Source organism: Perca flavescens, chromosome 18 (assembly GCF_004354835.1).
Source record: "Perca flavescens isolate YP-PL-M2 chromosome 18, PFLA_1.0, whole genome shotgun sequence".
Classification (NCBI taxonomy): Eukaryota; Metazoa; Chordata; class Actinopteri; order Perciformes; family Percidae; genus Perca; species Perca flavescens.
In genome coordinates this window covers 13,330,211-13,354,373 of record NC_041348.1, presented here as the reverse complement: position 1 = coordinate 13,354,373, position 24,163 = coordinate 13,330,211, and the positions used below count along the sequence as shown (strand labels likewise).

The 24,163-nt window shown below is 42.8% G+C and overlaps 1 protein-coding gene across 1 annotated transcript; it reads left to right on the top strand.

The window, feature by feature from the left end:
* The first annotated feature begins 13,635 nt into the window (after nucleotides 1-13,635).
* naa30 (N-alpha-acetyltransferase 30, NatC catalytic subunit) lies at nucleotides 13,636-22,245 on the top strand. The gene is made up of 4 exons (XM_028605507.1): nucleotides 13,636-14,734; nucleotides 15,521-15,644; nucleotides 15,977-16,032; nucleotides 21,573-22,245. The coding sequence occupies exons 1-4, from the start codon at nucleotides 13,877-13,879 to the stop codon at nucleotides 21,708-21,710; spliced, it is 1,176 nt and encodes a 391-aa protein (XP_028461308.1). The 5' UTR covers nucleotides 13,636-13,876; the 3' UTR covers nucleotides 21,711-22,245.
* Nucleotides 22,246-24,163: the final 1,918 nt, after the last annotated feature.

Below are 24,163 nucleotides of genomic sequence, written 5' to 3'. Positions count from 1 at the left end.
CGAGGGAAGCGATATGTAGCCTATTGATGATTCTACAACAAACCAAAGCGAGCGTCCCTGGATATTGAACTACTGGCGAGTCTACAGACAGCAGGTGTTTCTGACGAAAACAACACAGACATAGCTGGCTGGCATTTTTTCAAAATGTCAGTTTGAAGGCCTGCTCACACCAGAAAGTGGCACTGCGAAATAAGATGATGCTAGAGACTTGTTGGCGTGGAGACTAGTTGCAGGGCACACGCTGGGAAAAAAAACGCTCCTATAGGTTATTTGTTTAAGCAGCAATTATGACTCATATCAACGGTTATTGTTGCAGCGCCCTCTAGTAGCCGTATTCATTGTTACGGGAGCAAAGCAAAAAAGCTATGTGACAAAGTATAAGAGTTTTAAATTTCTGAAACAAACGGAGCTTCGTCACGTATTAGCGTTACATGAGTAACCAGAAATGAAGTAACACTGATTTCAACCACAGTGTTTTTCTGAACTTAACTAAGTAGTTTGGGTGTCTGAATATAACTTTGCTACATAACTGTGCGACCCACAATAGCTCTCCAAGCTCTTGCCTATTTTCATTGTACTGGGCTGTTTACTTCCCCTAGCTATTTTGTTCTCAGAGCTGTAGGGGAGCGCAGGGCACAAAGTAACACAGGGTTAAATGTAACACAGGTTTTTTAGATGATTGCACAGGTTAGATCCGGATGTGCTTCAGGGCATGTAAGGACACATGCCATTAGGCATGTTCCCGCCAACTTGGAATTCTGTTTACTTCCGCTGTCTCCGAGAGAGAGAAGAAATTGTGTTTTGGTATCATGTAAGTATTTTCTTTGGTCAGAAGTATTTTTCGATTTCTAAAGAGTGTGTGAAAGTCAGTGTATCTAATCTTATGTTGCCTTGATCACCTCTTGGCTAAAACATCGTACCATTTTAAAACATGTGACCATCGCTTAGCAAGTTCTAGCCAGTCCTGAGGTAAACGCGTCACAGTGGGGCTAGTTGTAACGCGTGTTACAACTAATTATTCTACAAAAGGAGCCATTTTTCACTCTTCATTGAGAGTTAAAAGTCTTTTATTTGAATTAATGTTTCAAAACCAATATTTTGAAAGTATTGAAGTACAGCGTGAACAACTATGTGTTGCATTTCTTTTGTCCACAGAATGAGAATTCTTTTTTAATTCTTTTTTATATTTAATTTTTATTTATTTATTTGTATCACTGTTTAATAGATCCATACATTAAACTATTATATTATGCAGAGTTTAGTAAGGAAGTGTTTTATAGAGTTTTATTAGGTGTATAGCACAATGCTATTATATCATTTGTGAGTGTTACAACTAACCCTCTATCTGTTACAACTAACCCCGCATATGGGGCAGGTTGTAACATTTCACCTATCGCAACTCTCGGTGGAATTGTTCAAGAACAGCAGGTCCTACAAACAAACTTCCAGTGCACATTTGTAGCAGAGATATGTACGTTGCTTGTATAAAAATATGAGCAGTTAAACTCGAATGGTTTTAGAAATATTTAGCCAAAACCAAAAAGTGTTACTTTGTGCCCCGCGCTCCCCATCTTTTCAACAGCAGAAATGCTAGCTAACATGCTCAAACCTTTTTTCTTTATTTGTCAGTACTGTGCCTCTTACTCCCTCCTGGCATTTTGTTCTCAGAAATCATTTCATTCAATAAACAGGCAAAAGAAAGCTCCTGGAGCCATCTAGGACATTCATGAAACAAGAAGTTACTGTTACACTCTTTATTTACTGAGAGCTGTATTTCTTTCATAACTGTCTAAAAGCCATGGTTTTTTATTGTCCCGCAGAGGAGAATTAAATAAAACTTTTGCTGCAAAATGTTCTCATTTTAAATGCTGGTGTGACTGTGCCTAAAAAAATTTCATCTGGTCAGCTGAGAGACACTTTGCTAAAAATATTGCACCTGCAGTATCTTTCCCATTTAACCCCATTAGCACCCTCAACCACATGGCCTACATCATATCATATTCATGCCCTTCATTGAGATACATCCACCACTTGTGGTTTGCCCGTGGGAGGGTTGAATGTCTTGTCCCTGCTGGTACCTCGTTAACCTCCCGCGGCCTGCGGCTAGTGTTAGCCAAACTGAGAGGCCTCATACCTGGGTATTGGTCAGCAGGGACTGGCCTCGGGAGCCCTGGACCCCCCACCGGGCGAGGGGAGGGAGGCAGGCGGGACAGAGGAGGGCCAAACAAAAACACAACCTGGCATCCCCACGGCAAACAGCCCACCTACTGTCAGCCAGCATCTGGGGCACAGCACACAGCCCCTCTATTCACATTCTGATGACGGCAAATACTTAAGAGCACACACACACACACACACACACACACACACACACGACATACACACACTGGTGCTAGCAAGTAGTTGAGTTCATCCAGCAAAATGTCCCCTACATACAATTTGACTTTTCACAAATCTGCAACAGAATGAAAACTTGTCTGGTTTTAGTCTGTGTCTTTCGCTGAGAAGAGCTGAAAAGTATTTTTGAAAGAACTTGGATGTCTGTAGATGCGACCGTTCAAGGTTTTGTAAAGAGATTACCCCCAAAACATATATGTAGCTTTTTTTTTTTTTAGCTCCATCTAAATGCTTTGAATGCATTTTTTAACTGTACTTTCAAGAGAATAACGAGCATGTGGAGAACAAAGTTTGGAAATTGCCAGATAGAAATAATGACAGACAAAGATTGGGGGAGAGAGTGACAGAGAGAAATAGGGAGGAGGAGTGTTAAGTTAATCCAGTCTGAATCGATGGGCCCGGCTGCAGGAGTGACACTGAAAACAGTTATTCTTTTCTTTCTTTTTCTGCAAATTTGCTCTCCCCTCTCCCTCTCTCTTTGCTTCATCCCGTGCCTCTCGCTATTTTTCTGCCTTCTTATCCCTTTTAATTAGAGGGGCTATTCTACTTCACAGAGGACCTTAATCCCCAACTGACCAACAATGCAAAAAGCCAGCCTTTGAACAGCCGACCTGCACCCCTCTTGGCCCCCAAACCTCCCCACCAACCAACCACTGCGCTGCCCAAACACTCCACAGCTCCCATCGTTGGGAAAACCGGGCTTTTTGCCTTCTCCATCTTTTCCAACATCTTGGACAAAGCACTCAGGGGGAAGAGAACGTTTCTTAAAAGGGCATTTCAATATCCGCCAAAGGTTTTCAAAAAGCTTTGGTCTGGTACTGGGTCAAATGGCAGGTGACTCTGAATGAAGAAAAGTTACTAAACTAACCTGCTAACATCTGAAGTGTAAGGAAAAAGAGCTCAAGGTTACAAAGGAGGCATTATAATAGAGAAGAATCAGCAGAGGAGAAAAGACTGCATCTGCTAAGTGTCATAAGATGCCAAATCAGCACATCTTTAAAAAGCACCTTTAAACACACCTTTTTCTTGACTTTATAACTTTTACTTTGTCGTTATACACTTATTTCGACTTGTTTTATATTGTTGTCTTCTGTCTCTTCTATTGCCCTCTTTCCCATCTTTTCTTTCTGTGAAACACTTTGTAACTATATAGAAATGTTCTATAGAAATGAAGTTGCTTGCTATGGTTTGTTTCATTGGTAACAATTTGAAAGTACAGTAAATGCACACTTTTTTGAGAGGATTGATTTTACTTCTCCTGATAAAAGAAGAGAATAAAGTCACAGATGGGTTAAGTTAGGCACGTCTCCATTAAAACTGAAAAAATATCTTTTGTAAGAGTAGTAATTCTTCAGAAAGCAAGCAGGTTAGAGGGCATAAGCTAAAGCACATTCCCCCACTGTGTCTCATTTCCATATGTATATGCATCTCAAGATAGAGTCCATTAAGACTAACCCTTGTTGTCTTGTTAGATGATTATGTGCAGCCATTATTAGTAAATTACCGACAGATTGAGATAATAAGTCAGGGTCAGGGAGGAGAACATAATGAGGGTTTTGGATAAATTAGTCGTCACAGTTAAAAACACAATACCTGGATAATAAATTCATCAAGCAATCATGTGCACCAACCTGTTTTGTGCATTTGATCACACTGTTTGTTTTTTCTTTGTTAACTTTGGTTGACAGTTAGTAGTCCAGACTGGTGGTCCACATATTTAAACTATAAGGGCGTAAAATAATTAGTCTGTCAATGCTAATGATAACAATACACCAACTCTGCCTAAAAGAAACTGAACTAATTTTCCTGTAATTTTGTTCAAGCGGATTTTCTATCAACATTTTGCCAACATAGCAGTCTGACAAATTGCCACTGGAGCACAATGACACTTTCAACCCTGCTCCGCACGTGAATGACAGAAAAATGAATTGCCTTTCACCGCCGACAACCGCAGTTTCCTATTTTTACGCCCGGCTTGCTGGCTCGACACTCCCTCATACAGACGGGGAAAAACACAGGCCAGCCAAACCCTCTGCCTGGCTAATCACAGGCCCAATATTTCCATAGCAGGCAATTAGCATCTTGCTTTTATGTGTGAAATGGCTAAGGCGAGAGAAGGAGCGAGTCGGGGAGTGAGGCACGGCGAAAACAGAGAGAGAATAAAAGAGCAATTAAGATGTTGGGTGAGCGGAGGACAGAGACAGGCAGTCTGCTGCCGTGTGATTTGAGGCTTGCGGGCCCAGTAATTAGCCCTTCATTGTGAGATAATGGACTTGGCCGGTCTTCCTGGTTCCCCATGCTGCCCAGGCCGACTCGACCCATGGAAGGTCAAAGGGCACAATGTGCAGTTTGGCTCCTATATTTGTCTGTGTGTGCATGTGTGTGCGTGTGTGTGTGTGTGTGTGTATATGCGTGTGTGTGTGCGTGTGTGTTTGTGTGTGTGTGAGAGAGAGACTGTAAATGTGTAAACCATCCTTCAAGCATCATCTAATGTTAAAGTCAGAAAAGCAATGGACAATAAAAGAACAGAAGTCTTTGCATTCAGGGGAATTAATAATCTCTCTAAATCGGCAAAGGTTTGTGGGTAAATCTTTGGTCAGCATTAGTCTTTTGGGGGAAGAGTGTGCCAGTTAGAGCAGCGCCCGGCTTTGAAGCGTTGGAGTCATCACTCTCGTGGCCTATCACTCCTTTCTCCCGCCATCTTTAGAAGAGCAGTAATCTGTGAACCCTGAATCATAAGCTTCGGGTAAATCTATGTAATACGGGTAATTCGATGAAGCAGTATTTTCCTGGTGAGAGGCAAAATCCTGTTGACTATTCAAGGATTGAATCATCCAACAGTAATGCCATTAGACCAGTGCCACGGATTCTTCGGAAAATGCTGTTTAATTGCCAGTAACCAGCCATTGTTTGGTGACGGGTAAACACTAGCCGAGAGGGAGTGGGGGGGCGAGTGAGGAAGCGTGTGAAAAAGATGGCCCCTTCGCCTTCAGCCAATTGCCATTGAGAGACGGATTTACTCAGGCTGGATGAAGCCCGCGCTGCAGAGTGGCAGAGGCACTGGCTTAACTAAAGTCTTCAGGAGTATAAATGCAGAGTAACTCTTTCCTTTTAATACAGGATTTGCTCAACAATGCGATTTAGGGGGGTGTCTATTCAAGATAGACATTTTCATTTTTTTTGAGTGGCGAGGTTTTTAAGGATCAAGCCTTGTTGCTCACGTTTATTAGCGCGGGACTTCACAGCTCAGGGATTGTTGGTCGTTGTAATCGTCGAGCAGTTTATCCATGTTTGTGTTTGGCTTTACATACGTGCACCCTGACACTAAGTCCCATTCTTTCCACCTGCGTTGGAAATCTTTTAAGAACAATAACCCATACCTACACCCATTGGTTGATCCTAAGCCACACTTCTTCACAATAAAAACTGATATTAACTGTCCAAATCAACATGAACTAAGAAAAAAGTGTTTTACTTTTACTTGTTAATCCAATTCTCAGCACACAGGGATTTTGTCGTGAGAATTTGAAAATTTGAGGTGCATTGTTGCCCCTCGCCGCAGCCCCCTTCTCTCAGGCCTGCCCTGGAGGATGCAGATTGGAAGTGAGAGGTGTGGCGGCCGAGGCTCGCCTCCATTGTGAGCCGGTGCCTGGGAGACGAGCCGCGCTGCCAGACCAGACACTGATTGGGTTTGACACTGCGTCCGGGAGGCGAGAAGAAGCTTTTCTTCTGCTCTTTTTTTTCCCCTTCTATAAGTAAAAGAGAGGCTTTTTTGTATGAAAGGCCCCTCCTCTGCTCTCCTCTCTCCTCTAACTCCCCCTGGTTCTGTTGTGCTCGTCGCCCTCCTCCTCGGTTCTCTCTTTCTCTCCTCTCTTTACGTTTTCATATTGACTCCCTCGTTTTCTTCTCTCTCTCAGATTAAAACCAGTGGACTTCTGTTTCTTTTGTCTTCCTCTTTTATTGTCCCTCTCACTTGGATGTTGACCAGTAATTTTGATCCCCAGCATCACAACATCAAAAATGTACTTTTTGTCCTCTCTCCCTATAAGCAACAGTATTTGTTACAGTAATTGTAATTGCAAACATTGAGGGGAAACCAAATCCGTCTCCTTCCCTAAGCCTGAAACTCTGCCAAATTCTGAGCCCACTAGCATGTTAGGGTGGACACTTTGCCACATAGGGGTCTTTAATCATCATGCCTCAGGCTATGATCTCACACTGCTCAACACTGAGCTTTTACACAGGATTTATCTTTCAATTCACTAAGCTTGGGGCACTTTTTGTTCACAAAGTGCCCAAGTGATACATTGTTGCTGCTAAAATGCAATTTTGAAGGAATAGTTTGGAAAATAGCCTAGGTAATGCTTAGCTTAAAGACAAACAGCTAACCTGGCTCTGTGTGATGGTAACAAAGTCAGCCTAAAGCTCACTAATTAAAAGAACAGTTTAACATTTGGAGATGAGATAATTGATTGCATATTGGTAAATATGAAGTTCTGAAGCTACAGCCAGCAGCCAGTTAGCTAACTTAGCATATATATACTGGAAACAGGGGAAACAGCTAGCCAGGCTATGTCCAACATCTGCCTACCAGCACCTCAAACTCAAAGCTCACCAAAAGTGAAGTGGTGCAATGTGGTAGTCCAGCTCAAACTCTTCTGTAACACCCAAACGTCTCACTTTTACACCTCAAACAAGGTACAAGTCGCCTTTAGACAGAACCCGCCTAGCTGTTTTGTTTCCAGTCTTTATGCTAAGCTAAGCTAATGACTCCTGGCCGGAGCTTCACATTTACTACAAACATGAGCGAAGTATCAATCTTCTTATCTAAGTCTTGGCAAGAAAGTAAAGAGACATATTTCCCAAATGTCAAACTATTCATTTAATGTAAACTACAAATAGAAACTGAGTCATAGTTTCAACCTTGACGATCATGGGTGAGTGAACTTAAATATTAAAATATATGAACTACTGTACAAGCACTGAAATGGGAGAATGTGGGAAGGTGGCATTTCATTGGAATTGATTAATCTTCAGTGCAGATCACCAGAGAGCACAACCCTCTCGATCCGCTTAATAGAGGCACTAATGACGAGCTCCATTAGTTTAATATATGCTTTTATCGCTGCGCCCTTAGATGACTGTAGCGTTTCATTAGACATGTCTGCCTCATATCTCACTTTGCACCCAGAGGAAACTGTGAAAGGATTAATTTTATGATGGACCCCCTGCCTCCTCCTGCCTCCCTCCTCCTCCTCTCTACTCCTTCCCTCCTTCCTTCCCTCCTCGGCTCAGCTCAGCTCAGCTCCCAGCCCCAGCCAGGGGACCCAGGAGGAATAGTGTCTTTGTCGTCCTGCCGTTTTTTGGAGTTGAGGAACAAGAGGAGTTTAATCCTCATTGTCCAGGAGACTGCAGAGGGTGAGGGGGGGGTCCTCCGGCTGTAAAATGATCCAACTGGCCTCAGCTAATCCCCTCCTAACCCCCACTCCCGGGCCTGACCCCCCTCCCGGCCTTAATTCATGCCCCCGTACTACCACCGTATCACACTATAAACACAAACACACATGATCCAAAAAATGTAGAGCTGGGATGTACTGGATTGAATGTATTGAATCTTAAAAATACTAAATTGGGATGACACAAATCACCCAATATCAAATGTTAAACTTTCTCTCACACATACAGGATAATAATGTCATTCATAGTTATGCAGTAAGTGGTTAAGAGGGGGATTTAACTTAATCAACTGCACATAGGCTTAATCAACTAGGAAACTGTCTTCCATTCTGGGGATCCTCACCAACAGTACAGGTATCTAATCAACTGAGACAACCCCCCACACAAACTGGTTTTGCCATTATTATGTGTATGTGTGTGTGTGTGTGTGTGTCTCTGTGTGTCTGTGTGTCCTGTGAATTATAGTTCTAGTGTATGAATATGTGTGAGACAGAAAATGAGCAACAAACAGCCTCATGTCATCAGCAGCATGATTAGGAGTGATGATCTGAGTGGATGTGTGTGTGTGTGTGTATACGTGTGTGTGTGTGTGTGGGGGGGGGACAGAAATAAAAACCAATAAACAGCCTCATTTTTATTTTTTTATTTAATTTATATTGTTCTTCTCATTAGCTGAAGGATCATTTTAAGATTAGGCAGGACAGGGCTGGACGTTGATTTGACGCTAAGTCTTTCTTTAACAAGACGGATGCTCTCCAGTCTGCACAAATCTTCTCCTTTGAATTTTCCTACCTTGCGCAGACCCCTCCCTTCATCCCTGCCTCTCGATCTCTCTTCCGTTCTGTCTTTATTTCTCTTCTGTTTCTCTCTCCCCTCCTCTCTTTCTTTTTCTGCGCTCCTCCCTGAGTGACAGCTCAATACCCAGCTCTCCCAGGCTTATCTAGCCTCAGCAGATGGTTGACTTGGATCACTGTTCATACGCCACGATCTGGGCTGGTGATAAAGACTGTTACAGAGGGAATATATGCTATCTCTCTCTAGCTTTCTCTTTCTTCCTTTTACTCCGTCTCCTCTCACCTCCTCTTGATCTACGCTGTCGTTTTCTCCCTCTCTCTCTTTCTCTCCATCCAATCTCTTTTCAACTCATCTCTTTTATTCGGCCAGCTCTTTCCATCTCCACCTGGACACGTCTGCTCTTCTCCTTGTCTTGTCCTCCACCTTTGTCAACTGTGCACTTTGTCTCAGCATCCACCCCCCTCAATCCTCCCCTCCGTGTCTCCTCATCTCCCTCCATCCCTCCATCTCTGTGCATTGAATCTGGTGCTGCGTGATTGTCTCTTCCTCCCTGCTGGGCTGGCGCCTGTCTAAAGGGCCCCAGGACCCTCACACACTGAGGGGCTCCAGCCATGCCAGAGATGCCCTCTCTCTCCTCTCCTCTCCTCTCTCCTCCCCTCCCTCCTCTCTCTCCTCTCATATCAGTTCATCTGGTCCCTCTTCATCTCCACAGGACAGAAGAAAAGGTCAAATTGTGTCTCTTTCGGCTCTTCTCGCTCTTCTCTACAAGCAAAGTTATGCATAAGCCTGTCATGTACATCTGTTAATAAAAAGCTCCAGTTGGCCACTTTAATATGTTTCAAAATTGTAATTACATGCCAAAAGTACAACATGTAAACAGGTAACCTTCAAAGTTCTGCAGCCTGAAGCTTTTCTACACTCATATCTACTGTTTTCATTCGTTTCATTTACATGATCACTGCATTTGAACAACTGATGTACACTTCACAGACTTGAATTGCCCATTTTATGTACACTTCACTTGCCTTGATTGGTCATTTGATGTCCTCCTCACATGTTTCTCATTCTACACAGCCAACCAACAATGCAAAAAGGAAAGTGCCACTCGTAGATGAAAAAAGGCACTGAGTGCTAGGGGCGATATGAGAGCGAACATACAACACAGCACTTTGTAACAGACTGGCAAAGACATCACTTGCACACACCATACATTAGATCATCTCTGTGCGATGTGTGCCAGTGTAATATGAGAGGGAAAAGGACATGAAACTACGCTGAAATCATATGAATATAAAGCGTTGTCTTGCGAGAAAATCCAAAGAAAATATGTTGAAATGTATCAGATAATTTGCACAATGATGCCAGCATGATGCCATATAAGGAGCTGCCACCCCATATGTGGTGAAAAAACCTCCTCCCCTGCGATTCACCGGTCTCTCTCTCTCTCTCTCTCTCCCCAATACTCCAGACAATGTACAGCCATCTTAATCTGAACGGTGGAATCTGGCAACCACACCGGAGCACCTGCATCCGTCCAGCCTGACCCGCTTTTGTTCTGGTTCGACCCCCTAACTTTAGCCCCTAATTAACCCAACAGAAACTAATTAAATACAGCTCTAGTGGACCAGACGCCAGACAGAAAAACCAGAAGGAGGAGGAGGACACAGGGAATTGAGCGGAGTAAGGGGAGCGAGCCAACGTGACAGGCAGGAGTAGGAGAGAGGGGAGAAAAAGCTTGGCCTCCAGCCCCTGAGACCGGTTCAGACGTACAGAAAGATGGAGAGAGTGTTGTAGGAGAAGGGTGTTTGGGTGTCATTGTCAGCCTGGGTTGTCCTGAGCTGCATACTGACCGTATACTACTTTACATGCTGTTGTTTTATGAGGTATTTTGGATTCTTCCTCATAGATGAGTATGGTTGCCAACTGCTGTAATCACAAGCACACCAGTCACATGACGCAACTGATGCCCTGGAGATATTTGGAAAAGGGTACAGACAGGATAGGGAGAGCCACAGAGAGACAAGAGCAGTGTAGAATGAAAGCAGGAGGAGGAGGAGAAGGAGGAGGAGGAGGAGGAGGAGGAGGAGGAGGAGAAAAGGAAGGTACGGGACAGGATTGTAAGAAAGAAGATATATAAATATGGGTTCAAACCAGCCAAGTGTCTTTGGCAAGACACTGCTGCTCCTAGTCCCAGGCACAGCTCGCTAAGTGATAGAGAAAGTAATTAAGAGAAGCCTGTTCAAGTAGATAGGCCTGTAAAGGAGATTTGAAAAGGGGAACTGATTGTGCATGTCTGATTCCAGCTCTTCAGAGAGTTCTCAGCCCCAAGGCTTAGCTTTCAAAGGGCCGTCTCTCTCCCTGTCTGTCTCTCCGTCTCTTTCCCTGTAACATACAAACAAAATATGACTCTCTCTTTCCACACATCAAGCACACGTGTTCATAATAGCTGAATGTAGGACATAGATCTATCAATCTATCGATCTATCTATCTATCTGTCTATCTGTCTATCTATCTATCTATCTATCTATCTATCTATCTACCTATCTATGGCTCAATAGAAGCATATTATTCTCTTACTTTGTATAGGAAATACTGCAGTACTATTGGACTTTTGAAGTTCACAGAATGTTATTTTCCACAATGTATTTTCCGAATCCACCTCCACTAGGACACAATAGAGCAACACTGCCACCTAGAAGACAGAGGAAGGTATACTTTGTTAATCCTTCAAGGGGAAATATATATATTTACACAAGCCCAAATACAGACATGCACAAACAGGCAGACAGAGATGTCAGAGAGAGGGGACTGCCTCACAGGATGGCTCCCCATTTGCCTCCTGGCAGTGTCCAGGAGTCAAATGGGCACCTCTCAAGCTACCAGTCCACACTCCGTACCTGATCCATGCTGGGACTTGAACCAGTGACTCTCTGCATCCTTAACCAGAGGCTACACCACCCTGCAGATAAACTTGGATTAGCGTGCTGTCTCAGTCTTTGAGGTGATTGGTCAAGTCTGACTTTAGTTGCATACTTTGAAAAATGTATTTGATGAAAGTTTACTTTTCTTTTTGTTTATTGTATGTCCCTATGTATTAAACATCTACAGACTAATACTAAAAATCCCAAATATTCACCATACATTCCCTCCTTTTTTCCATTTACAGTAAAGCTCCCAATATTGTGGGGAAAAGAAGGCACAGTGTGTGATTAATTGCACAGAAAGACATATCCCTGATAAATTATTAGCCTACTTTTTTAGTTTCTTTATGTTTTTTTCATATTTCGTTTTTTTTTAAGGTCAGCGCTGAGAGGGCATGGGGGGTTCTTAAACCTCATACATTGTTGAATAACATCAACAGAAAAGTACTTCTTCTTTCCTCTTCTGTTCAGGTGAAAACCAGCATTAAGTATTAAGAGACTTCTCATATTAAATGGAGTTTTATAAAAAAAACTGAAAACTAGCGTATCGTCTTTGGCTACCATCCTACAAACATTTTTAGTCTGAAATAAATACAGTACATTCAGATTGTAATGGACAGTTTAATTGATAACTCATTCCTAAAATGGATCTTTTGAAGAACAGATAGGTTATGGTGATTATAGCATTCTAAAATATGATCTTTCAGTAGAAAATCCATTCATGCTTCAGAGATTATAAACATTTTTAGGGCAGCTGACTTGAGGACTTGCAGCTGGAGCCTAAGCGAAGATTCCTCCTTCCCAGAATCCATCACTGCTCTCTGTTGTTGACTGAGTCCGTCATCCAAGGTCAGAATCACACGACATGTACTAAGCAAGTAGGTCTAGGTGTGTGTGTGTGTGTGTGTGTGTGTGTGTGTGTGTGTGTGTGTGTGTGTGTGTGTCAGAATGTAAGATTTTAAAACACTAAGCATGTAAATTTGTATTTGTTGTTTTAACTTAATTCAAAATAAAATACATGCTGTGCCCATAATGTGGAAAAGGAAACTTGGGCTGCTGCAGTGATTTAGTCAGAAACCTTGTTAACAGTTGGGTGCAATTATTTCAGTCTCTGTTCACTCACTGTCATGGTTGTGCTGAAATTAACAGGAAAATGCAAAGCATGGTTTAAAATGGCATAACTATTGTGGTTTGTGTTATATAGCCTACATAATTTTGTCAGACAGTGAGATACAGAAAGGGGTGAAGTGAAAAGTACAATTTTATATTTCCCTCCATAAAGTAGTGGAGTGAAAATATTAAGTCTGACAACTTGAATATTACTCGAGATAAACGCATATAGGCTACCTCAAAACAAACTTGTACGTACTATAGCTCAACTCAACTTAGAAAAAGCCAACGAAATGTATCTACTGGCGACATCTACTGGAGAAACTAGAAAAAGGTGGACAATTAATATAGGCCTATCCAAATAAATCCCATTGACATATATATATAAGATAAATCCTCAACTTGGCGTCCTCTGCTGGTAAGACTCAACAAGTCAACAGCTCTTGGATTTACAGGGTTGTGAACCTTTCAGTACAATTTACTAAATCGCGTTCATACTTTCATTGTTGAGACAATTTCACAATCTATAGTGTTCCAACATATAGCCTACCAGGCTAGGCTACACATTCAAATAGGTAGCCTACGGTCCAATTACATAAAGTTCTAATAGGTAGGCTACAATGAAAAGCAAAATATCTTTAACAGAATTGAAATTCATGATGTATCTCCTTTTGTCAATAATTTAATTTAGCTGAGTGAAATCCTGTAAAGAAGAAAAGAACACTTGCCACTTTTTTCAGGGTTTCAAATAAAGTTTAGATTGTGTTAGAGATTGTGTTCACATCCTTGCTTCGTATGTCCTGTTAATACAATAGAGTGAAAATGCAAATAATAAATAAAAGTCAATAAAACACCTAAAGAGAGGAAATTACTTGGTGGTAAGCACATTACATTAGCTAATTTGCCCTGGTGTCTAAAAAAAAAAAAATCATCTGTCATGCGTTACACCACTGTCGTAAAACGTCTCTGTCTGCTGTTGCAATGGCGTTTGCTGCGACAGCACTTTCCGGCAGCAGGGAAATTGAGGAGAAAGCAGCGACAAACGTCGCCAGCGGATACGTTATCGCCTCAGAATCCTTGGATTTATGCGATATTCGGTGAACTAGCTTGTATATTGATTGTATATCCCTTCGCCTTGTGGATGAGCTTCTGTTTAACGTTTTCCAAGCGTGAATCTCCACCTTAATGCGGTGGGATGGCCACAGTGCCGCCTGGGCCTAGTAGCGCACTGCCTTCATCCCCGGCTGAAATTCCTCCTTTCCCCGGGGCTGGGAGCGCGGAGCCGGCGGTGGAAGACGGAGAGCCGGCTTGTCACAGGGAGGACTGTGTAACCGCCGGTACAGGGAAGACGTCGGAGCCGGTAAGCGAAGTCAATAGGTCGGTTAATAAGAAGCAAAAAAACATGCTAGCGCGAGCTAGCCCGGCGGCGCTGCACCTCAAAATGCAAGCCCGAGAGCAGCAGCTAAACGGCTTGGCCTGCCCCTTAGAAGACGCTGACAGCCGCCAACACACAGGAAACCGGCCTGACAATCCGAGACCGTCCGTGGACAACTGTGACAGCAGCAGCAGCGGCAGCAATGAGGAGGCTCCAGCCGCTAGACACAATAGTGAGCATTGCCAACATGAAGGCCACAGCCCCTTCTCCAAAAACGGCAGTCACTCTCCCCTAGTTAACAATAGCATGAACGGGATGCCGGGTTTTACGAGAACTGAGGCGGCCTACAGCCACCCCCGGGACGGAGGGAAAGAGGGGTTTGACCTCACGGAGCCACCGAGACCGCCCAGCATCGAGCCGCCGGATGCCGGGCCCGGCGGAGAGGAGAGCCTCGCTGACTTGCAGCAGCAGCCGCCCGCCGCGGAGCTGGCCCGGCTCGACTTGAGCAGCTCTCCCGGCCGAGCGGAAGAGGACAGCCACGGCATTCGCTATGTCCGCTATGAGTCCGAGCTCCAAATGCCGTGGATCATGAGACTGATCACCAAGGACTTGTCTGAGCCTTATTCAATTTACACCTACAGGTACTTCATCCACAACTGGCCGCAGCTCTGCTTTCTGGTGAGTGTGACACTGAAACCATCACAATGTAAAGAACATGCTTGTATTCACTCTTTAACTTTGTTTCTCAAGTCAAAATAAAGTGTGAGGTACTCTCCTGGCCCATGGACTTTGGTTACAGATGATTATCATTATTGGGACAAGGTGTGACTGCAGCTTGTGGCTTTGTGTCCGAAAGGCAGCCAAACGTCGTGCTGATGCGCGCGCACACACACACACACACACATCTTAATTACATGTGAATTTGTCACTGACAGCACATTGGTTTGGAAATTGTATTGTATCTGTTGGTAGCTTTAATACCCACTTTTCTATCACAAAGCCTTGATCCATGTTAGTTTTAATTTCAGTCGGAATTAATAGCTGTCAAATCAAGAAAAGTTGAACTGACATGGCACTATCCCTTATAGTTCATCACTAATGCAAGGGTCTTTTTGTCCAGTCATATGTACAGGAATGTAGCAGCAAGCAAAGGTTTAAAACCCTTACTTTCCAGTTTTAAGTAGGGAGTAATGTGCTGTTAGTAGGTGTTTCCTCTTGCACCTACAGTGTCCGGTCAGTGATTTCTACTTTGACAAACACGCTCCTTTCTTTGAATATCCTTTGAGCCTCAAGGTTGTAAACTCCCCAGTTCCTGTTTGTCTGGAACGACGCATATAACATAAGAGGAAGTGCCATCAAATAAAGGTCAGAAGTCAGCTCAGAGATGACAGGAACTGTTGCTAGGCTTTCAGCAACCACCCCAGTAGACACACAGAGGACCTAACTGTTGTGTGTCTGTCACAGGCCATGGTGGAGCAGGAGTGTGTCGGAGCCATTGTATGTAAGCTTGACATGCACAAGAAGATGTTCCGTCGTGGCTACATCGCCATGCTGGCCGTGGACTCAAAACACAGAAGGAAAAGCATCGGTGAGATCTGGACTCTGGGTGTCACAAACAGAATAAACATGAAAGTCTGTCCTTTCACAATGTGGAGCCGAGACAGAGTTGTGCAACAGCAGGTTTTTTTTTTTAATGCATACTTTGGCAACCAAATCTCTTAATGCAAATGCAGTATTTAGATAAGTTATTCACTCGGAGTGGATTTGTAACACTATACTTTAACCTTGTAGTGGCATTGTTTACCTTTTGCCTTTCTTATACTACCAGCCATCAAGTCAGACAAATAGAAAGTCAATCGGAATTTTATAAAAAAACAAAATGTTTGCGTGTCATCACTGACTGATACTCTTTTGTCATAGGTACTAATCTGGTGAAGAAGGCCATCTATGCCATGGTGGAGGGTGACTGTGATGAGGTAAGATACATACATCATTTTTCCAACCAGGCTTTAGTACATTCAGAGAATATTGAAGTTTCTGAGAAAAGGGTTAAACACATGTATGGGATGGTGCAAACATGCACAGGCTTTGAGCCTGCATGGCATTGGCAGTGTTGTGCCTGAACGCGTTCATTGAACGATAGTTAATGAAATCGTTCATATTTTGGGCAAACGTAAACTGAACGTACTGTATTACTGCCTGATGAACGTTACTGTGAACCCGTTCATTCTGGTGTCTGTGAACGGCACGCTCTCTCAGTTTAACGTCGTTCAAAAGGGTGCCAGATTTCTATAGAGCCTTCCAGGCGAAAACCCGGCTAAAACAGGCCTTAATATGTAGCGGAAAAAACACCCAATCTAGCAACACCAGCCACCAGTGTCGCACCGCCGCATGCATCATCAAAACAAAAAGCAGCATGGGGGCTTCGTATGATCATTTAAACAAGTTTTATGACAAGGTCGGTGAGGATGGGAAAATGTTTACAGTTCTGTGCAAACTTTGCCTGCCGGCTTTCAAAAAGAAAATCCGCACTTCAGTCACATCCACAGCAAACCTGAAACGACACATTGAACTGATTGGATATGAAGATGAAATCTGACGCATAGTTTCAGTGTTAAAACTGATAAAATAATTGCTGTCTGTGGTTCTATATGGGCTGTGGCAATACTTTTGAAAAATAATAGCTTGCGGCAACATGGAAAAAAAGATCTATGAACTAGTTCATTTTTGGAACTGTGAACTTAGTTCAAAATGTTGAAGTATGAACTGAACTAGTTCATTTTAAAATTTGTGAACTGAACTTTGAACTAGTTCATGTAGAAAGTGAACTTTCCCAACACTGGGCATTGGCACTTATTCATAAGCTGTGTTCCAGTGTATTCACTCACAATGCTAAAGTATGCAGTAGACTTGAGGACAGTCTTGCATTTACCAAACCAAATTGTACAGAAAAAGAGGAATAAACCAAAAATCCCTGGAAAATACGGTTAATATGTTACAACACATGGGAAAAATTGTGTGTTTATTGAAATAAAACATTTGTGTACATTTGGTTCTTGGTTTTAGTCTGGTGTTGGCCCAACACTGAAGCTTTTGTGTGAGCATGAACCAAAATCAAATGAATTGCTAGTATTATCTCAAGGACCAGTTTTCTTTTCCAGCCTTCACTTATCTAAGTTAGCTGGTAACCTTGGTTTGAATTTCAGCTGCTCTGAGCCTTTTAGTATCTTCCCTCCTACTACAGACTACTTGGCAGATGTTTGAGGTGGAAATGAGATTCTGTATTCAACTTTTAACACTGTAACTGTGTTGCGAGCAGCATTTTTTTTCAGCTGCGCTGCCTGTGTATCAGGCACTTTGCATAGTTTTTTATGGATCCCAACACAACGTTAACATACTTGACATACAAGTACTGATGGTTTTACAGGTTTCCTTAGCCCTGATAAAAATGCATTACTTCACACTCCTGCCAGCACGCCATACATTGTTAAAGACTGATGTTATCATCTTCCAAGGCCCCATTAGTTTGCGGCTTTGTTGGTACCCTCAAACGCTCATAGGCAATTATCCCCGGACTACCGTCTTGTGAATGCAATGCCTGTCGACAGCAAACCTTTACAACTTGAATACCAGATACACCTCAGCACAAACAAAGCTATTAAAGCTGTGGTGCGCAACAAGTTTGTACGTCAATCTATTTTATACGTCTATTTTATAACGTCAGTTACATTCAAGCCATTGCCAGATGAGTTGATGCAAAGCTAATTAAGACTACCAGCTCCACAAAACTCTCTGTATTTCTCAGTATGGCTATGTTTACAAAATGGGGTAGTCCAGTGACTTTGGCGCGCAGAAGCTCAAGTGATGCGTTTTATGTTGCCGCAGACAACCGCAACATTCAGCTTTGGGGACAAAGAGGACAAATCGAATGCAAGATAATTAGCTCTTCTGAAGAGTCCATGTTGGTTTTTTTTAACCTCCGTGTCCTCCTTGATTTGACGGCTTAAACGCTACTAGCAACTCCATGGAGGAGGGGTGGGGTTGGTGCGTGATAGGCTTGGGCGATCTCTAATACTGTACTTTCAAATCATCCAATCATGGTTACTAGAGATCGCTGAGAGTAGGGCTGTTGAAATTAATCATTGCATCGCGATGCAGACCTGGATGATTCTGCGTCGATGCAGTGACAGAACTTAATCGATTATTATGGTGTTGCTTGTTGATCTTTTTTTTTTTTTTTTCGGTAGTTGTGTTTTTGTCTGCTGTGTTCAGACTCTGCTACATTCCAGAAGTGTCTTAGAGAGAGAGAGAGAGAGAGAGAGAGAGAGAGAGAGAGAGAGAGAGAGAGAGAGAGAGAGAGAGAGAGAGAGAGAGAGAGAGAGAGAGAGAGACCCAGTTAAGATTTACACACCTAAACTTTAGATTAGCAGTTAGCTGTGGCTTCTATCACTCTATGCTTCTTCTGCCCCCTAATGTGATAATTATGTAATAACTGTAGTTTATTTGTCGTGTTGGAGGCGCAGCTCCGCACCAGGGAAATTAGCTATTTAGTGGTTGCGGGCTGACCTAATGTAATTTTAGCTCCCGTCCCTTCGCAGCTGCCAGGAAGCCAGGGAGGCTGGCTGACTGTCCGAAAGAAGCACAGCCCGTCAGATGCGTGGAAAAGGGACAGCAAACTCCTTTTGTAATTAACGTTAAGGATTTAAAATGCACTCGTGCTGATTAGCGTGGCTCAGTGGGCAGACTTACCGCTCCACCAGAAACAATAGGGCCCAGATTCTAGATGTTATAGTTCTGATAGTAAGTTAGTTAAAATCGCTTTAATATATGCGTAGGAAAACCCAATCGCCGATCAATCGTTGATATACAATCTGATCGCCAAGCACAGGCCTAGTGCGCGATCACTAGGCCTCATGGAGGCGACAGAAACTACTCACTATAGCTTTAATGATCCTTCCTTCTTTCAACTGCAATATGTAATAACAGTTCTTTGACAATATATGAAACTGAAGGTCACTGTATTAGTACAATGAATGGAAACTAATAGCTAAGGTAAGGGAGCAACTTGTGTACACTTATGACGTATACTATATATTTATGAAAAATACTCAACCCCTCTTGATGATATCATGTTTTTCCACAGCATAGTATTGAATCACAGTAAATGGCATTAGATTCTTTTTTTTTATACTGCTATTTGTTCCACTAGATATTGACTAGTATATGCTATACTAGTTGTATTGTATTGAATACTTGTAATTGTGCACCCTGGCTCACTGTCACACTGTCATGACTTACTGGGACGGAGCCACCGTTAATGTTATTGTGCTGTGTACTGTGCTTTTCAGTCTAAATGTCTTCTCCGTGACATGTTTTTGCTCCTGGAAGCAGTGGGAAATAGCTAGCTTAGCTCAGACCAAGATGCATTTCAGCAACTTCAAAGCTGTCTTGTTTGCACTTTGTATGTCTGTATTCAACACACAGAACAACAACATGATACATTACAGTTTAATCAGCCGCTAGCTTACTCATTGAAGCAATTCTTGACCACCATCAACAACATCTAAGACGTCTCATGCCTTAAAGCTTATTTCAGGGCTCCAGACTAACTTTTTTTCACTAGGAGCACAGTGGCCCCCAACTGAAAATTTTAGGGGCACAACCAGAAAATTTAGGGGCACACCCCGTAAATCAACATGCAAACCAAATATTCACATTTATACTAATTTCCACTGTATTACTAATAAATACTTTGATAATAGATGCAGAAATTACAATGTGCTGTTTCAAATTCAGTGCCACTTTTGAAGATGCAACATAGAAGGTAAACTGACAGCCCCATCGCTGTCATGATAGTAAAAAATATATATATATTTTTTTTTATTATTGTATTTGTATATAATTTTTTTTAGCCTGTTTTATTTTCATCATGACAGTTTTTAATTGCTCTTTAATGTTTCTTGTAAAGCACTTTTAATTGCCTTGTTGCTGAAAGATGCTGTAGAAATAAAGTTGCCTTAGAACCTCAGCCTGTCAGTCAGTCACCAGGGCACAGAAACCACTGTTGTGCCTGCTCGTCTCTGAGGAAGAGTAACGTCAACAGCACCGCAACCGCTTTTGGCTCGCCATTAATATCATATCACAGCAAACGCTGTCTGCGTGAAGTTATGAAAAACTGTAACCACACTTGAAACCACTTTATCGGCATTTCCATGACTCACTGTGACTTCGACATAGTTTGCATCGTCTGCAGCTCTGCGAGTGTGTGCATTTGTGTCAGAGCTCTGCTCTCTGTCAATTTTCAGAGAGGACAGATAAGCTTGCGCTTACGTGCTGTCAGGTACCGAAATTTCAACGTGTAACGTGTAAAAAAAGGGGGCAAATTTACTGGTCGCAATCTGGAGCCATGTAATTTACTGGCTTTGCGTACTTTTTGTAACCATGTACTAAACACAGCCGAGTATTGGAGACTAGCTTGCTAGCTAACAATTTGCAAAACTAACAACTAATTTGCAAACCGGTTAATTTCCAGTGATGTTTACATTTTTCTCTTAATAGGCTAAACATGCAAAACTGCTGTTCGGGTCCACAGCAACCAAATATATTGCAAATAGGGCTGTCAATCGATTAAAAAAAATTAACTAATTAATTGCACAATTTGCTGTAATTAATCGCGATTAAGACTGAAGCTTATAATAATGGATATTTAAATGCTAAATCACTTAACTTTGCAAATATGAAGAAAAAAACAAACAAAAAAAGGTTCTGCTAAGTTCAGAATGTTTAATATCTTTCAGAACAACAGCAGCAACAATTTGGCTTATTTAGTCCGGCTGAAGGCTGCTGGAAACGGCTAGAAACTGTCTGACTTGAGAGCAGATTTTTGTCACCGTCCCCGGCTGCTGTCGCCTGCTCTCGTCTACTTTACAGGCGAGTCGCAGTTCATCTCCAACGAGCCGAGAGTTCAGTCGGCGGCAGGGCAGTCGGGACTCACCCGGAAATGGCGAGCAGGATGAGGTGACTAGAGTCTCTCAAAATCTGACGAAAATCTTCTAAACTGACCTTTGTTGAGCTGAAATGAAGACAGATTCAGCAACTGCACGGCCTATTTCTCGCTTAAAATGTTTTCAGGAACATGTTTCAGTGAACTATCTTAGTACAATATGAGATCGTATTCTGAACGGCCGCCATGACAGTCTGGCTTTGGATTTCCGGAGAAAACAAACCCATGTGACGCGTTCGTCCAATCAGCTGCCGGTTTTCATTACTTGGGCAACAATACAGAGTAGCGCCGCCTGTTGTTATGGAGACGTATTACGTTTCTCAGCCGCCACATGAAGTAAACAAACACAGCTGCGTTAATTTCGTAAATTTTTTTTAACGAGTTAAATATTAAAAAATGAACGCGTTAATTTTGACAGTCCTAATTGCAACTATATCTTTTCTACCACGCTGCATCAGTCAGACCACTCATGTATGAAACAATGCACTGACATGGCCATCTGTGTGTCCCCAGGTTGTACTGGAGACTGAAATCACCAACAAATCAGCCCTGAAGCTGTACGAGAACTTGGGTTTTGTCAGAGACAAGCGGCTGTTCAGATACTACCTAAACGGAGTGGATGCGCTGCGGCTCAAACTGTGGCTCCGCTAGAGGAAAGAAGAGGGGACGGGGAAGACGGACAGCAGGTGCTGTTCACTTTGTACGCTATCGGCTTGACAGCCTCAGCTCTGCCCTGGTCATTTCACTTTTATATATATACACACTCACACACACATATACACACACACACACACACACGTGTACAAACATAAGGAGTATGCATATAGGGATGCATAGACACGCAAACACACCCTCTTTTTGTCCCTGACCTCTAAACAACTGTTGTTTAGGCAGAAACAAACTGACATCCCACCTGATGTTCTCATGAAGGCGCCCCTGATACTGTCTGCGACGAGGAGTGTGTGTGTGGGGGAAGTGGGGGGGCGGGCGAGTGAGGGTGCACCCACATTGAACCGGGACGTTAGGTGTGAGGCAGCTTAAGTGAGAACGTGCGTCCGAAACCCCAGAGGACACGGCGCCACACCAAATCCTCCTGCAGAACACGGGGGGAAAAAAAACCGACTTGATGAAAACCAACAACGCGTGAAACAAGGAAGCGGGGCAGTGAAGAAAAAAAAAAAAAAAACACAGACTGGGAAGACAATATTTGTTTATTTTTGTGTTTCTTTTTTAACCTTGTGAGTTGGATGTGGGGATGGAAAAAGCTATAGTATGACTGTGTGTTTGTAACGCCTCATGTTCTTATCTTTTGTTTTTGGCTTGTTTTTGTGTGCATGTGTACGTGGCGTGGGTGGTTTCACTGTGAGCAAGTGACTGTGCGAGGTCATGCTTGGTTGGAATTGTGCGTACTGTTTGTATGTTTGTGTTTCCAATCCTGTCGAGTGGCGCCGCAGCTCCCCTGCTGCTGTTTCCATCACCTGCCTCATCCTCCTGGACTGAAGCCTGTAAAGATATGCATGCTTTTTATTTTAATGTGAGTGCGGGGGAAAGAGTGAAGCGTGTGTGTTGATTAACCCAGTCTGAGGGGCAAACCCCCTCCGAAACCCCCTTCCTGTGTTCGGTGGAAGCATGTTGGTGCAGAGCAGGTGATCGAAAACGCATCACTCCATTAGCACCTGAACCATGCCCCACTGGTGGATCTGCCACCCTTTTTTGCTTCAGTGTCCTTCACTAAATCTCTCACCATCAAACCCTGACAGTATGGGTGAGGACTTGAATTTCTTTTCTTCCTATTATTGCAGATCAGAACTTGGTTTTCCCCCCTGAGTGCACTGCCAGCCACTGCAAAATTCCCCCAAAAAGGAGGACATTGACTCTTTTAAAGAGACTCCTTGCCAATGATGGTGTGGTCAGATGTGTCCTAGCCGTCTCAGTTTACTCCTTTTTTTTTTTTTTTTTTTTTTTTTTTAGATTATTCGTCTGTTTCTCCTTGTGCCACTCAAACCATCAGCGCTCTCAGCCACAAGAGTGTGTGTGTGTGTGTGTGTGTGTGTGTGTGTGTGTGTGTGTAAAACAAAAAGGCAAATAGACAAGTATTCTTAGCATATTATATTTTATTCTTTTGTTTGCTTTCAGTTCTTTAAGATCTTCTAATATACACCTGTATAACCTCACGCTGCTCATAAGCCGGCTGAGTCCACAATGCACTTCCCAGGTGCCCTAACTCGATGCACAACCAACCTCGCTAACATTTTAAGATCTCCAACATGTTCCAGTCCACACTTATTATGGCAAAGAATGTTTGCTTCAACCGTTTTTTTTTCTTTCCTTTTTCAAAGTAACATGAACAAAGGTCAGATGCACTTCTTTGGAAATTGCTGCTGTGTGTGTTTACGTATGAATGTGCCCGTGTGTGTCCTGTTATTTTGACAATGGTGTGGATCTGTTAGACTTCTATTTCTCTATTTAGAGGCACCCGCACAGGAAAATCCTAGCCTTTGAGGTGCTGTGTTTTGTTCTAGCCTTTATGCGGACAACAAGAAGGAACAAATCACACACTTTTCTTAAAGCTATCCAGGATTCGAGTTAGTGCTGTGATCGAAAAAGGCAGGAGACAGTTTGGTTGATAGTTGATGTGGAAAATAACCCCTAACTCAGCGTTGATCTTTCAACATCAAACTGGGAAAACAACCGAGATCACAGGTTGTTCATGCAATTTTTAACTAAACTTCAAATTATCCAATTGGGACTTCTGCATGCTCATATCCTGCCTCCAGTATTCAGAGTAGAAAGCACTGCGAGACACTGCCATGTGGCACAAGCAGAGTCAATTCTGCTACAGAATATTGACCACAGAACAAATAAAAGACTCCAGCAAACATTCATGGAAGTCAAACGTTTTAATGATTTAAGGACTGATGAGCTAGTCTCCATTAATAACACTACAGGACCTCGTTGATGTTTTGGCTTTATTTCCCCGTACAGCAGTCCAGCTGAGATCTTTTATCCCAGGAGCCCAGGGCGGAAGGGGAGAGTAGAGATTTACAGAGTTGCCTCCCTCGTAACAGCCTGTGTATGTACATCTGTGTCTGTGTGCATTTAGA

Coding starts and splice junctions, on each gene's coding strand:
- naa30 (XM_028605507.1), top strand. CDS start 13,877: ATGGCCACAGTGCCGCCTGGGCCTAGTAGCGCACTGCCTTCATCCCCG. Junction 15,645..15,976: donor ACACAGAAGGAAAAGCATCG/GTGAGATCTGGA, acceptor CTTTTGTCATAG/GTACTAATCTGGTGAAGAAG. Junction 16,033..21,572: donor TGGAGGGTGACTGTGATGAG/GTAAGATACATA, acceptor GTGTGTCCCCAG/GTTGTACTGGAGACTGAAAT.